This window comes from Myxocyprinus asiaticus, chromosome 13 (assembly GCF_019703515.2).
Source record: "Myxocyprinus asiaticus isolate MX2 ecotype Aquarium Trade chromosome 13, UBuf_Myxa_2, whole genome shotgun sequence".
In the NCBI taxonomy this organism is placed as follows: domain Eukaryota; kingdom Metazoa; phylum Chordata; class Actinopteri; order Cypriniformes; family Catostomidae; genus Myxocyprinus; species Myxocyprinus asiaticus.
In genome coordinates this window covers 27,634,948-27,647,110 of record NC_059356.1, presented here as the reverse complement: position 1 = coordinate 27,647,110, position 12,163 = coordinate 27,634,948, and the positions used below count along the sequence as shown (strand labels likewise).

Below are 12,163 nucleotides of genomic sequence, written 5' to 3'. Positions count from 1 at the left end.
ATCAATTTATTAATCATCCTCACCCTCAATCTGTGTTTGAAAGAACACATCCCATAAACATTAAATTAAAAGTTGTTTTAAAGATGACTCAGACAAGAAATTATGTTTGCAGCATATTTATACCTTGACTAACTGCCAAACAAATCTCGCTAAAACAGTGAAGAGAAACAGAACAGTAATACCAACATAGCAAACAAGTACAGCTCGAAGGGCATAGACAGACTCTTGATCAAAGATTTGGCGCAAGCGACCCAAGCACATATATACTCCCAGTCTGATCTCTGCCACTAGCTTTTCTTGGAGCCAGCAGAAATAAGAGCCTTTATCCTGCAACCGTACAGGCCTGAAGTGTAGGTGGTGACCTGTGTCAATGAAGACACGAGAAGCCTTATTCAGTCCTTCCATATACTGAGAGCGATAAAGTGGTACTGAACCTTTATCCCAGGCCACAGCATACTGTGGTTTGGCACCAGGGCAGGTCAAGACAAGATCAGAATCTATGGGGTGGTTGTGGAAGTGGATGGAGACTTCTGCCGAAGCTTGATCATCATATTCAAGAAACTTCAGCAGAGCTTGTTTCTCTGGGGATGCTGCAGGTTTAGTTGGGCAGGTAGTGTGACAGTTCCTCACCTCAAGCTCTGCTCCATAGCTTCTGTTTGAAAGTCCAAAGCTCGCAGGAACAGCTGAGGTGCCACAGTGTCCGATTCATGACGGTAACGTACGTGGAGATAAAGGCTTTTGACATAACAAAGGCCCACACGGGTCTGCTCTCCCTGGATGTCGCGTTGGTCACATCTAGACCATGGCCTGTATCTGGTGAATACTGGAACAGCCCGGTTTTAATGGTGCTGGGTCCTTCTGCTTGTGCTTGTGTTTTCTTATTGAGGTTCCAGGGAAATAAAACTTGATGGACCTCCTGGACATCAACTTTATGGCCATAGAAGAATTCCCCAGAGGCCGTGCCACAGTTATATAGTGCCTGAGTCAGCGTTCTGAACCCTGAAGATGAGAAGGCTAAACAAACGGATGGAAAAGCGACTACTGAGAAGCGATCCTCTGCCAACTTTGGATGATTCCACCACTTTGGTACCTTCAAAGTCTGACAGATCCTGGATGTTCATGGAGCCTATTTGTTTTTGATAGTACCATACCACTGAGTGAACCTCCTCTGGCTTACAGTGACAAGGCAGTTCAACTGTCATATCAGCTAGGAAAGCATCACTGTCAAAGACGAGAAATGCAGGACAGGCCTTGCTAGCAAAAATGTCTTCTTTATCCTCAGAGGCCTCATAGGCAGAAAGTAACAAAGCAGAGATTGCCCAAAAACAAATTACTAGCACTTCTTTTGGCATAATTTGTGCCATAAAACATTTCTCCACCTTTTCTAAGAGTGGGATACTTCCTAGAATGTTAAATACATTCTCAAGTGACTTTAATGTCTACACCTTTAATTAAAAAAGGGGTTGAACTCCCCAAAAAAGAAAAGAAAATCCCTACACCCTAATAATGGTATTATTTCACTACGAACTATTATTAACTATTTTGGAGGCCATATTTCTCGGTTACTCCTTTGAGTTTTACCAGTATGCCAGAGTCACCTGCATTCACATTTGTTTGACTGGCCTCATAAACTCCTGAAGGTTTATTGCTGTCCAAAGAAGTGACAAAAGAATCCTCTTTAGAAGGATGATGTTCTCCAACTGCAACCTGCAGCTTGTCAAAAAGCTCCACACAGGCTTTCTGTTCAGCCTGACTAAGCAGAGACAGGTTGAGGCTGAAACGTCCAGTCTTTGAGAGCCCTTCCAACACGCCGATCACTTTTTCCTCATCTCCTGACTTTAGACACTGTGATAGAATCAGAAGAAACTCGCCTAGAAGGCCAAAGGCGACCTCGGTGCTGAAGATTCCCAGCAAAACTTTGCCTCCCAGACTGATGAGGAGATTATACTTTTCAAATGAGCTCCCTGCAAGCCTGCGCCACTCACGGCTGAATTCTGATGCATTTCTTGGCTGGATCTCAGATAAATGAGGCTGAAAATAAATACATAGAGATAGTAAATTAGTAACAAATTGAATCCTCAAGAGAGATAGTCTATCATGAGATGAGATGCTAATAGTCATTTATTCATGTGAAGAACTTAAAGGTTTCTAGAACATCTCACCTGGACTTGCTCTGATGAAGGGCTTTCAAGCTGTATTCCTGCAGCAATGGTATTCCATGGCTGTTTTCGGGGTGTGCCATAAATGTCCTTTTTATCAAGGGGCTTTAAGTGAGATGCAAGTACTATATCCCTAAAAAAAAAAAAAAAAAAAAAAAAAAAAAAAAAAAGGATGTTAAAGTTGTTTAAATAAGATTTGTGTATATATAAAGGCAAAAAACATACTGCCTGGTGTTGATGTGGCGGGAGAGGTAGATTTCCAACTCTTAGCCAAGTATTTTATGTTGTGTCTGCAAAATGTGTAATATTGGATAATACTAAATCTTACCTGAATTCCTCGTAGCTGGCGACATTTTGATGCAATGCACGAAATTTGGCGTCGTTTTCCCTCTGGTATTTCCTGTCAGCTTCCAGAGCAGTTTGCAGTTCTCTTTCAAGAGCACTGAAATTTATAATATCCGATTTATCCATACCTGCTCTTACTGTTTACCTAGAAACACGACCCTACCAATTCATCCAATTTACCTTATGCTTCTTCATGCAGAAGACTCGATTAGTTAGCCAAATTGGACTGCAGCTAACTTCCGAACTCGTGCCGCATTTCCATAACAAACTGGTCGTCTTGACAACAGCGCATCTGCGTAGCTCTTTAGGTAATCGACAGCTTTTGTGGCAAATGTTGATTACCACAAAAAATATTTTCTAGTAAAAAAAAACAAAAAAAAAACAATTTTGGTTTCCTACAATGAAAGTGAATACGTGGCCAATCCTTAAACGTTAAAATACTTTCCAAAAAGTATTTTAAAACTATAGCCACAAGACGTAAACAATACGCATGATTTTATTCTGAGATAAAATTGCTTACTAAACGTTTCCTTACGAAGTTATATCCAATTTTATAATTTCGTTGCCATGAGGTCCTAACGCCTTAAACCTTGTAATCCCGGTAAACAATGATTTAAACAACTTTACAGTTCAAATAATACACAAGTTTTAACAGAAGCATTAATGCAAGTGCTTCTATAAAATTATAAGATTCACTTTTCTGCCTTTAAACCCTCCAAAAATTGGCCACATTCACTTCCATTGTAAATGCCTCGCTGTAACCTCAAATGTAGCTTTTTTTTTTTAGGAAGGACTAATCGACAAGGATTTTTTTTTTGGTAATCAACATAATTTTTTATTATACAAACATAGAAAATGCTTAGCAATTCTATTTTATTATTGTATTTTAGCTGGGGTATCATGTAATTGAGGTCTCTTTTGCAGGTCTGAAATCACAGGAAATTGCAAAAATGTTATGGGGGGTATCCAGATTACTCTAATTCAGCCAATTTGAAATATTTCTGGCCATACTGCAAAGTTATTGGAACGTAAACTGGATTTTAATGTGGAAGTGACATCCCAATTAAATGCAGCCCTTAGTAATTGATATTCACTTCATAAAAACTATGCAGATTTACATATAATTAATATAAAATCCATATAAAATATTAAAATACATATAAAAATTGGTGGCATGAGGGGACCTACACAATATTAGGCAGGTGGTTTTAATGTTGTGGCTGATTGGTATATGTTCTAACTTTTTAAATAATCTTTGATGTGATTATTAAACAAAGAATTTATTTTGGTCATGTATGGCACCAACAACCATCCATGTGATTATCTAATCAGCCAATTGTGTGGCAGCAGGGCAGTGCATAAAATCATGCAGATACAGGTTTGGAGCTTCAGTTAATGTTCACATCAACCATTAGAATGGGGAAAAAAATGTGATCTCAGTGATTTGGACCATGGCATGATTGTTGGTGCCAAACGGGCTGGTTTGAGTATTTCTATAACTGCTGCTCTCTGGGATTTTCAAGCAGAACAGTCTCTAGAATTTACTCAGAATGGTGCCAAAAACAAAAAACATCCAGTGAGCAGCAGTTCTGCGGACAGAAACGCCTTGTTGATGAGAGAGGTCAACAGAGAATGGCCACACTGGTTCGAACTGACAAAGTCCACAGTAACTCAGATAACCACTCTGTACAATTGTGGTGAGAAGAATATCATCTCAGAATGCTATTGAGATGCGGGTTGGCGCTGTTTTGCCGGCACGAGGGAGACCTACACAATATTAGGCAGGTGGTTTTAATGTTGTGGCTGATCAGTGTATATGCAGATAACTGTAAAAGACAATAATTCCTGCATGTACAGACAAAACTAGTCAAATAATAAAATTTCTTGTGCTTTAGTTAAAATTGTTAGTGGACATCTGTAAAACCTTACAGAACTTCTGCATTACAGCTCATAAAATGTGATCCGAAATGTATTATATAGTAAACTCCTAACTTTTTAAAGCCTAAAGTCAAGATTTCCACCAATCAACAGACTGCGACACGTGCGTAAACTTTGAATATTTTATTGAAAACAACAAGCCACATTTGAGCTCAGGCAATGCTACCAGCATTGGACGCAATCCTGGGCCACAAGTCTGCACATTCCTTGGCTACGGGTCCTGTGATAGCTGAGCCTATAAAAGAAAATGAGCAATTTAGCACAATTACCAAATGAAATTTAAAAACTGATGACAGGTCTAACAGGAGTAAATGTTCCATCACCGATTGAGATAAAACAGCACATGGTGACTGCCATCTCACCCAAAAGCAATGGGGCTTGCTATATCCTTCCACGACAACTCACCCAGCCACTGACCAGACAAAGCAAGTGCTTTTGAGAAGGAGATTGAAATTATTTTACATTCACAACCCACCTTTCATTTCTCCTTTGTTATTCACTATGACCCCCGCATTGTCTTCAAAGTAGAGAAACACGCCATCTTTTCGCCGATACGACTTCCGCTGTCGTATCACCACCGCAGGATGCACTAAATCATAAGGGGACAGACAGTTGTGCAAGTGCATACACTTAGCAATAAGGTCAACATCATTGAAAATCTCCATTAAGACTACATCATAGAAACCTGACCACAGGTGATAACCAGAACACCCATGGTTGTCAAAAGATGCTAAAGGCAAAATTACTCAAATCAAAACCAGTCTACAGAAGCCCAGCCCCTGTTGCTGGCTAAAAACACTCACCCTTTTTCCTGAGTTCTGGCTTGCCTTTCTTCACTGTGGCCATAACCATGTCGCCCACACCAGCAGCAGGGAGCCTATTCAGACGACCCTTGATGCCTTTGACGGATATGATGTACAGGTTCTTGGCACCTTAGTAGGACGATAGGGACAGATTTATTTAGAAAGAGTAAAAAAAAAAGTGAATTTATGCAATATTCACTCATGCTGCACTACAAATATTAAAGAATGCTTCACACTGCATATACATTGCAACGTCCGACAATCTCTAAGCATTTGTTCCATCACAGATTGAGACTGAACAGCACATGGTGACTGCCATCTCACCCAAAGGCAATGGTAATTACTATTTCCTTCCACGACAACTCACCCAGCCACTGACCAGACAAAGCAAGTGCTTTTGAGAAGGATAACAAAATATCATGCTTGATGTTGGCGGATCTTTTACCTGTGTTGTCAGCGCAGTTGATGACCGCTCCCACCGGGAGACCCAGTGAGATACGGAACTTGGCTCCCGATGACCCACCACGTCCTAAACATCAAAAGAAAAAAAATGCATTAACATTTTACAATAGTATAACACGATAACAACATAAACACATACAATCGTGACATACAATAACAAACTGATTCCAAAGATGTCACTCAATTAAAATTGACAATAACGCTAGTGATTTTATATGCAGCTACAAAACACAGCACAATCAGGTTATCAGTTGTCTGTAGTCAAACAGGTACAAAACCATTTAAGTTTTTAACACGATTTTAAATCTTTAAGATACCTTCACCAGGGAAACAAAACTTTAACAGCAATCTTCTTTAACTCTGCAAATGTCTATTGTTATAGCTACGGTTTAAATAAGAGATCGGACAGTCCACACTCGAGACAGACTCGCATTTTTTTTTTAGCACTTTGCTTGACCTGTCTACACCGGGTGACAAATTTAAATTTTTCGCAATACACCAACAAGCCAACGCGTTTTCCTCATTATCATCTAACTATGTGTACACTTGATTAGTAGCATGATATAACTCCACTATTAGCACCTCTAGAGCTTTATGTCAGTATTTACTTAACATAACAGTTACTATTGTTTCACAAAGTCACATCGCTCGACAGTTTGCGTAAAAAGTGTTTATTCATCTAACTAAAAGCCACACGGTTGTACAGGTTTGCGAACATGGCTTCTGCTGCTAGCAGCAAATGATTAAGATTTACCAACGATATCATCGTGAACCGACAACAATATGCCAAAACCGTAAACCCACTATCATCGATTAAAACAACTTCTTATTTTAGCGGGCTGCGCTATGGCTCATTTTAAGGATGCTTGTGGATTTTCACGTGCGTTTCTTACCTCTCTTAGACATTGTCGCCGAAAGGGAAAGAGGAAGAGAGAGAAAGGAATGCTGGGATACAATCGTGCGCAAAACACAGCATCCGGCGGACACGTCAACATCAGTATTATTGTATCGCCATCTAGTGTTGCGTAGGGGAACTTGGTTGTAAACGTAGTGTTGTAGATATGAATTCCTATATTATTATTATTAATATATAGGAGTTATTAATTTAATCATTATTAATATACACAGCTTCTAGAAGAGGTCAGATGTAGCAGTAGCCACATTCAAATCCACACTGAAAACACACTGATTTACTTGTGCATTTAAATCAAATGGAATAAAAATTAAACTTTTATTATTTCTGTTTATTACATTTTATTCCTTGTTCTTAAAGGTGCACTCAATAATTTTAGTGTTTAAGTTGTCTTTACAATGACACCTTGGGGAGGGGATGCAGCATCATTCAAACGCAATAGTTATTATCAGTTACCAGCGTCAAAATGTAGAAATATACTAATCACAGTCAGCCTTTAATCCATGAGTAAACATATCCAATAACAGGACAGTTACTGAGATTAAGCAAGTGGTATTCAGCTGAACATGTGATCCTAACATGGCTGCCCCCATGAGGAGACCATCTCCATCTCAATAAAACAGCTTTTATAAGGTTACTGATATGACTGGAGTCCTCATCTTATGTGAGTGGTCATGACTTTACACATGAGTTTCAAATTTATTATTTATTTCTTTAGAAGTAAAACTTTTTTAATAAGGAAAAAAATGCTGTGTGCACCTTTAAGTCTTAAAATTGTTATGTGTCTTTAATTTTTCTTTATTTTAATGATGTCTAAGTAAAGCACTTTGATTTACCATTGTGCCTGAAATATGCTATAGAAATAGACATGCCTTGCCTACTAAGGGGTGAATTCGGTTAAAGTGGGACACTTTTTGTCCCACTTTAACATAATTCTCCCATTAAAAGATTGTATAAATAACATTATCATTAGTGAGAGAATATGCTATAAATAGAATCCAGATATTTAAGAATCTCATTCCCTATCCAAATATATTAAATATAGGCTATGCACCTCAATGCTGATGCTACCCTACCCTCTATAGTGGATATTTAGTAAGTCATATAGATTTACAAGACGGTTTCCTTGATTTTTATTTTTCTATTTTAACATTACAACATGCCACTGTTGAAATAAAAACCAATATTCTACAAATATATTTTTAATTAATAAAGACAATTTTGCCATGATATTTACATTAGTCCTTTGCACAATGGCCGCCTTGAATTTCATTCTGTGCATTTTATAAAAGAAAACACCTGTTTACAGTGAGTAAAATCAACAAACCATCAAAGATGCAAAGATTTAGCTGTTATATAAATAATGAGGAAAAGGATCACATATTCAAACCTGAGGTGATCTTAATACATACATTCTATTTTTCCATTTGACTAGCCCTTTGAAAACTAGTTGTTTTTTCATGTCTCATAACATGCCACACTAAACTATTTTAGCAATCTCCAGTCTAAACAAGCACATATGTTAATTGTCTTTCTGAGAACAAAATTGTATCAGAGGTTATATGTAATAATACTGTAATTTAATTAAATAAATACATTTGTTGTAATGGACATTGAAAATAATTATATACATGATATTCACCATGGAAGAAATCAATTCAATGTACTAGAAAAATTGTGAAACCAGTGCATTCATAAACATGCTACAAGAATGAGATGAAAAATGGTATTCAATGATTATGTTTTTAAATATAACACTCTATAATTAAATATAATGCTACATAACTGCATTTTAATAAGAACAGATGTGGAGAATCATATACAGTATTACACACAAATATACACTATACAAACAGTAATAAAGTAAGAAATGTTCCATGTCCAGTAAATACATTGCTACTGCACGTGATTGGCGATCTATGGCAGGGAGGGTAGGGGGGCTGAGTTTGGCTAAAGAAGTCAGCTCTGGCAGTAATCCCAGCGCAGGTTGTGTTCACTCTGGGCACAGACACCTGCATGGTGCTCACTTCCTGCCTTTCAGGAGAGTTGGTGCCAGGCACACTTCCCTTCATGGGATGGCATCCAGCCTAGGCGAGAACACTCTCCCCTTCTCTTTCTCCTGCTCCTCCATCTGTTTGAATGTGTCATCAGAGTCAGTGGCCTCATTGTCTGGTTGCTGGAGCTCCTCACAGGTAGCGTGAGGGTGTGTCTGCCACGTTCCATCCTGGTAGGTGCAGAAACACACTAGACGCTCGTCAATTTCAACACGTTCTCCAACTGGGATCACGCGATTTCCAGCAAAGCAGTTTGGCCCTTTGAGAAGGACATAGAAGCACGACTCATTATAAGAGGAAGCCCTCTTTGCTTTTTGGATAAGTGACCTATAAATAATGCAGAATATTAAACATTTCATATTCATTTTATGTTATCATAATGTTTCTTTGTTGAACATTTGTCAAAATCCTAAAACTTTCTGTTTATTTCCAGGTTTAAATTAGATTTTGAATGACAGATTTCAATTTGATATAAATATAATTGTTCAAATCTGTATACATTACTTATCCATTTATACATATACATTACCCACACAATCTGCAGCCTAATCACAGGCTCAAGCAACCTGTCCCCCTCTTGCCTTCTGTTGTCAGGGATGGCCCAATGCCCCATAGTGCCTCTGCCATCCCAGCATGCTATGAACTAGTTACTATTTATAGACATGTAGTAAGCAAACTATTGGAATAACAATTCCATTGCATCATTGGTTTTCCATTACGTCACTGTGAGCTATGCAGTAATCAGGAGGAAATCAATCAAAACGATATGATGATACGAGGGTTCCACATCACCAAATAACTTCCTTATTGATTGTCATGAGTTGCACAACACACATCACAATCACCACATGCCTCTCAGAGCACTAATAACCCTTGACTGGTGCATGTGAGGAGAAAAAGGATTACGTTACAGTGTGTATGACATTGTATAGGGCAGTAAACATGCATGCACTAGTTCGGGCACTTGGGTCTGACGTCTGATGCACACTGGTCCATCCTCTGTTGCTCTGAGAGCATGTGTGTAGGCTCTCACCAGTCTTGCACACGGGGCAGCAATGGTTGGGTTCATATACAGGATTCACACAATGCAAGGCAGGACAGCCAGATATGGAGCAGTAAACTTCTCGATTGACTTCACACCGACATCGTTCACAGGGAGACAACTGAAATGGATTTATACACAGGAGGTTTAAACTTCTATGAGGATTTGGTTTGATTTTTGTTTTGTTTTTTTGTTTTTTTGAAAGGCATGAAATATCTGTGGAGTATCTGCAAGCATTACCAAAGTGAAGATCATAAGGATGAAATGCATAATTGCAACTGCAGCTGTACCAGTATTTCCAGTGACAATGGCAGACAGTTGTAGAAAATTTAAATGAGATATGAACAACAACCTGGCTTATCCACAGGAATTCATTATAAAACCATATACCTTTATACTGTATATTTGTATACCGATGTAAAATAATGTAAAATACATTTAGCAAACAGTGAGTCATTGACAATCATCAAGAAAAGTATCTATGCATATTGCCTCACCAGAGCATTAAAATGAAACTATACACTCATGCATTCTTTCTTTCCATTTTTTTCTTTCTCACATACACAAACTCACTGTATCAGTCATAGTCATTTAAAAAAAACAAAACACTTATACTGTTGTCAGAAATACTGACAGATAACTATCATGCTACTATTAACATTAGGCCTATTGTTACAATGTCCCAATCTTGAACAGTGTAGTGATAAACTTAAGAATTTAAGATCAATTTAAGATTTTCATGTTTTTAGTTTTGCAAAAGTGCTTTATGAGCTGACAACTAAGCTGTTATTGTATCAACTTGTTCTAAGTTGAATTAACAAGCACATTTGTTAATATGCTTCAACATCAACCACCTCAACTCAAAAACATACACTGAATCAACAAGATATATATAAAGTGGGAACTGATATTTAGATGTATTTTACTGAATATATGCAGTCTGCTCTGTCATAAAAGATCTCATTGTTTTACATTATAATCTATTATGATGTCATCTTAATTATTTTAACCTCCTAAGACCCATTTGTTTTTTAATGTCACTCTGGTGTTGCATAACAAGCATATGATAATAATTGTTTTTCTTTTTTTTTTAATATTTAAATCATACTGTATTTGATGTGCTGAATAGAAATGTCGTACATTTTTATAGACCAAGGTGAGGAAGTTGTTATGGCCAAATAATTTGATCTCTGAAAAGCCCAGAGTGTCCTCTTAAGATACTACTGTGGCATACTGTATATGGGCTATATTTATATATATAATGAACTGCCGGGTCTCAGGAGGATAGTGACCTTTAAAGCCTGCATGAATCTATTCTATATGCATGAAAATATTCTATATTTCTATATTCTAAATATTCTATATTCTATAAGTTCAAAAACAGCTCAATTTTTAATGAATTTTCTATCTTTTATTATTATTATTATTATTATCTCAGGCTTTATATGGTTAATTAATGAATATTTAGAAAGTTAGAAGAAATATCACTTTCTTTCAACTTAAAAATGTTTGAGATAACCTACTGACCAAATTGTTTATTTTAAGTTGTGTGCACTTACACTAATCAAAACTTAACTCAAAGCAACAATATGACTTAACCAAATCAAGTTGTCAACAAATAATTTTTACAGAGTGAAAACCCCCCAAAAACTGTTAAAAAACAAACAGACAAGAAACAAAACTACGAAACTTGTAATGTGTATTTTATACCATCGAGAACTTACACTAACTCACCCTGAATTCTTCCAGCACTCTGTACGTTTTTCCTCCGTACACGCAAACTTTACTGACAGCCTCACACACGGGACAGCACGACTTGTATTTGATGCGCGTGCATCTCGGGTGTATTTTCGGGCACTTGGGTCTGACGCACACTGGTCCATCCTCTGTACAGGTGCAGGGACACGCTGTGGTGCTCGGATAATAAACCTCTCCGATGCCGTACACAAAACCTTGATCGTCGATACAAAACTTGCCACGATAGTCTCCAAATTCGTATTCCAAATCGGATTTTGACGAGTACTCTGAGGCGCTTTTGAGAATGAAGCACTGGAGTGCAAACGAGATGCACACGATATAAGATCGCATCGTTACTGTCAGTATGTTGTGGTAGTCTGGTTTGTCATCAGGGCAGGCGCATTTCCAAACGTGTGGCAGTACTGTACAAATGCCCAATCACTGCGTGCACAAAAGAAAATGACCCACCTCTGAATGTGGGCACGAGTACTTAAATTGCACAGGCACAGCCATGGGCAGGCAATTACAGGCTATTTCATGTTAGGTATGGGGGTTTATTTCTATATATTTTTGTATATGTTAACAACAGCACGTGCATGTATTCTAAGGTTAATGAATGCTATTTTAAAATCATTCAACGAGCCTGGGAAAAACGTTTCCCTTAAAATAATTGACATATATTGATTCATGCCTGGACACGGACTAGTTTT

At 37.8% G+C, this 12,163-nt stretch overlaps 3 protein-coding genes and 1 pseudogene across 3 annotated transcripts; all 4 read right to left on the bottom strand.

Moving 5' to 3' along the window:
- Positions 1-110: 110 nt before the first annotated feature.
- Positions 111-1,364, bottom strand: LOC127449738 (Ig-like V-type domain-containing protein FAM187A; annotated as a pseudogene).
- A 168-nt stretch (positions 1,365-1,532) lies between these two features.
- On the bottom strand, positions 1,533-2,796 carry ccdc103 (coiled-coil domain containing 103). Its single transcript, XM_051715450.1, has 5 exons — positions 2,774-2,796; positions 2,685-2,693; positions 2,488-2,601; positions 2,163-2,292; positions 1,533-2,031 (listed from the first exon to the last, which is right to left on the bottom strand). Exons 1-5 carry the CDS (start codon positions 2,794-2,796, stop codon positions 1,534-1,536), a joined length of 774 nt encoding a protein of 257 aa, XP_051571410.1. The 3' UTR covers position 1,533.
- Positions 2,797-4,550: 1,754 nt separating this feature from the next.
- Positions 4,551-6,682, bottom strand: rpl23 (ribosomal protein L23). The gene is made up of 5 exons (XM_051713264.1): positions 6,601-6,682; positions 5,691-5,774; positions 5,246-5,374; positions 4,918-5,031; positions 4,551-4,677 (listed from the first exon to the last, which is right to left on the bottom strand). The coding sequence occupies exons 1-5, from the start codon at positions 6,611-6,613 to the stop codon at positions 4,595-4,597; spliced, it is 423 nt and encodes a 140-aa protein (XP_051569224.1). The 5' UTR covers positions 6,614-6,682; the 3' UTR covers positions 4,551-4,594.
- A 1,047-nt stretch (positions 6,683-7,729) lies between these two features.
- si:dkey-283b1.7 (von Willebrand factor C domain-containing protein 2-like) lies at positions 7,730-11,969 on the bottom strand. The gene is made up of 3 exons (XM_051713261.1): positions 11,451-11,969; positions 9,708-9,837; positions 7,730-8,933 (listed from the first exon to the last, which is right to left on the bottom strand). The coding sequence occupies exons 1-3, from the start codon at positions 11,802-11,804 to the stop codon at positions 8,689-8,691; spliced, it is 729 nt and encodes a 242-aa protein (XP_051569221.1). The 5' UTR covers positions 11,805-11,969; the 3' UTR covers positions 7,730-8,688.
- Positions 11,970-12,163: the final 194 nt, after the last annotated feature.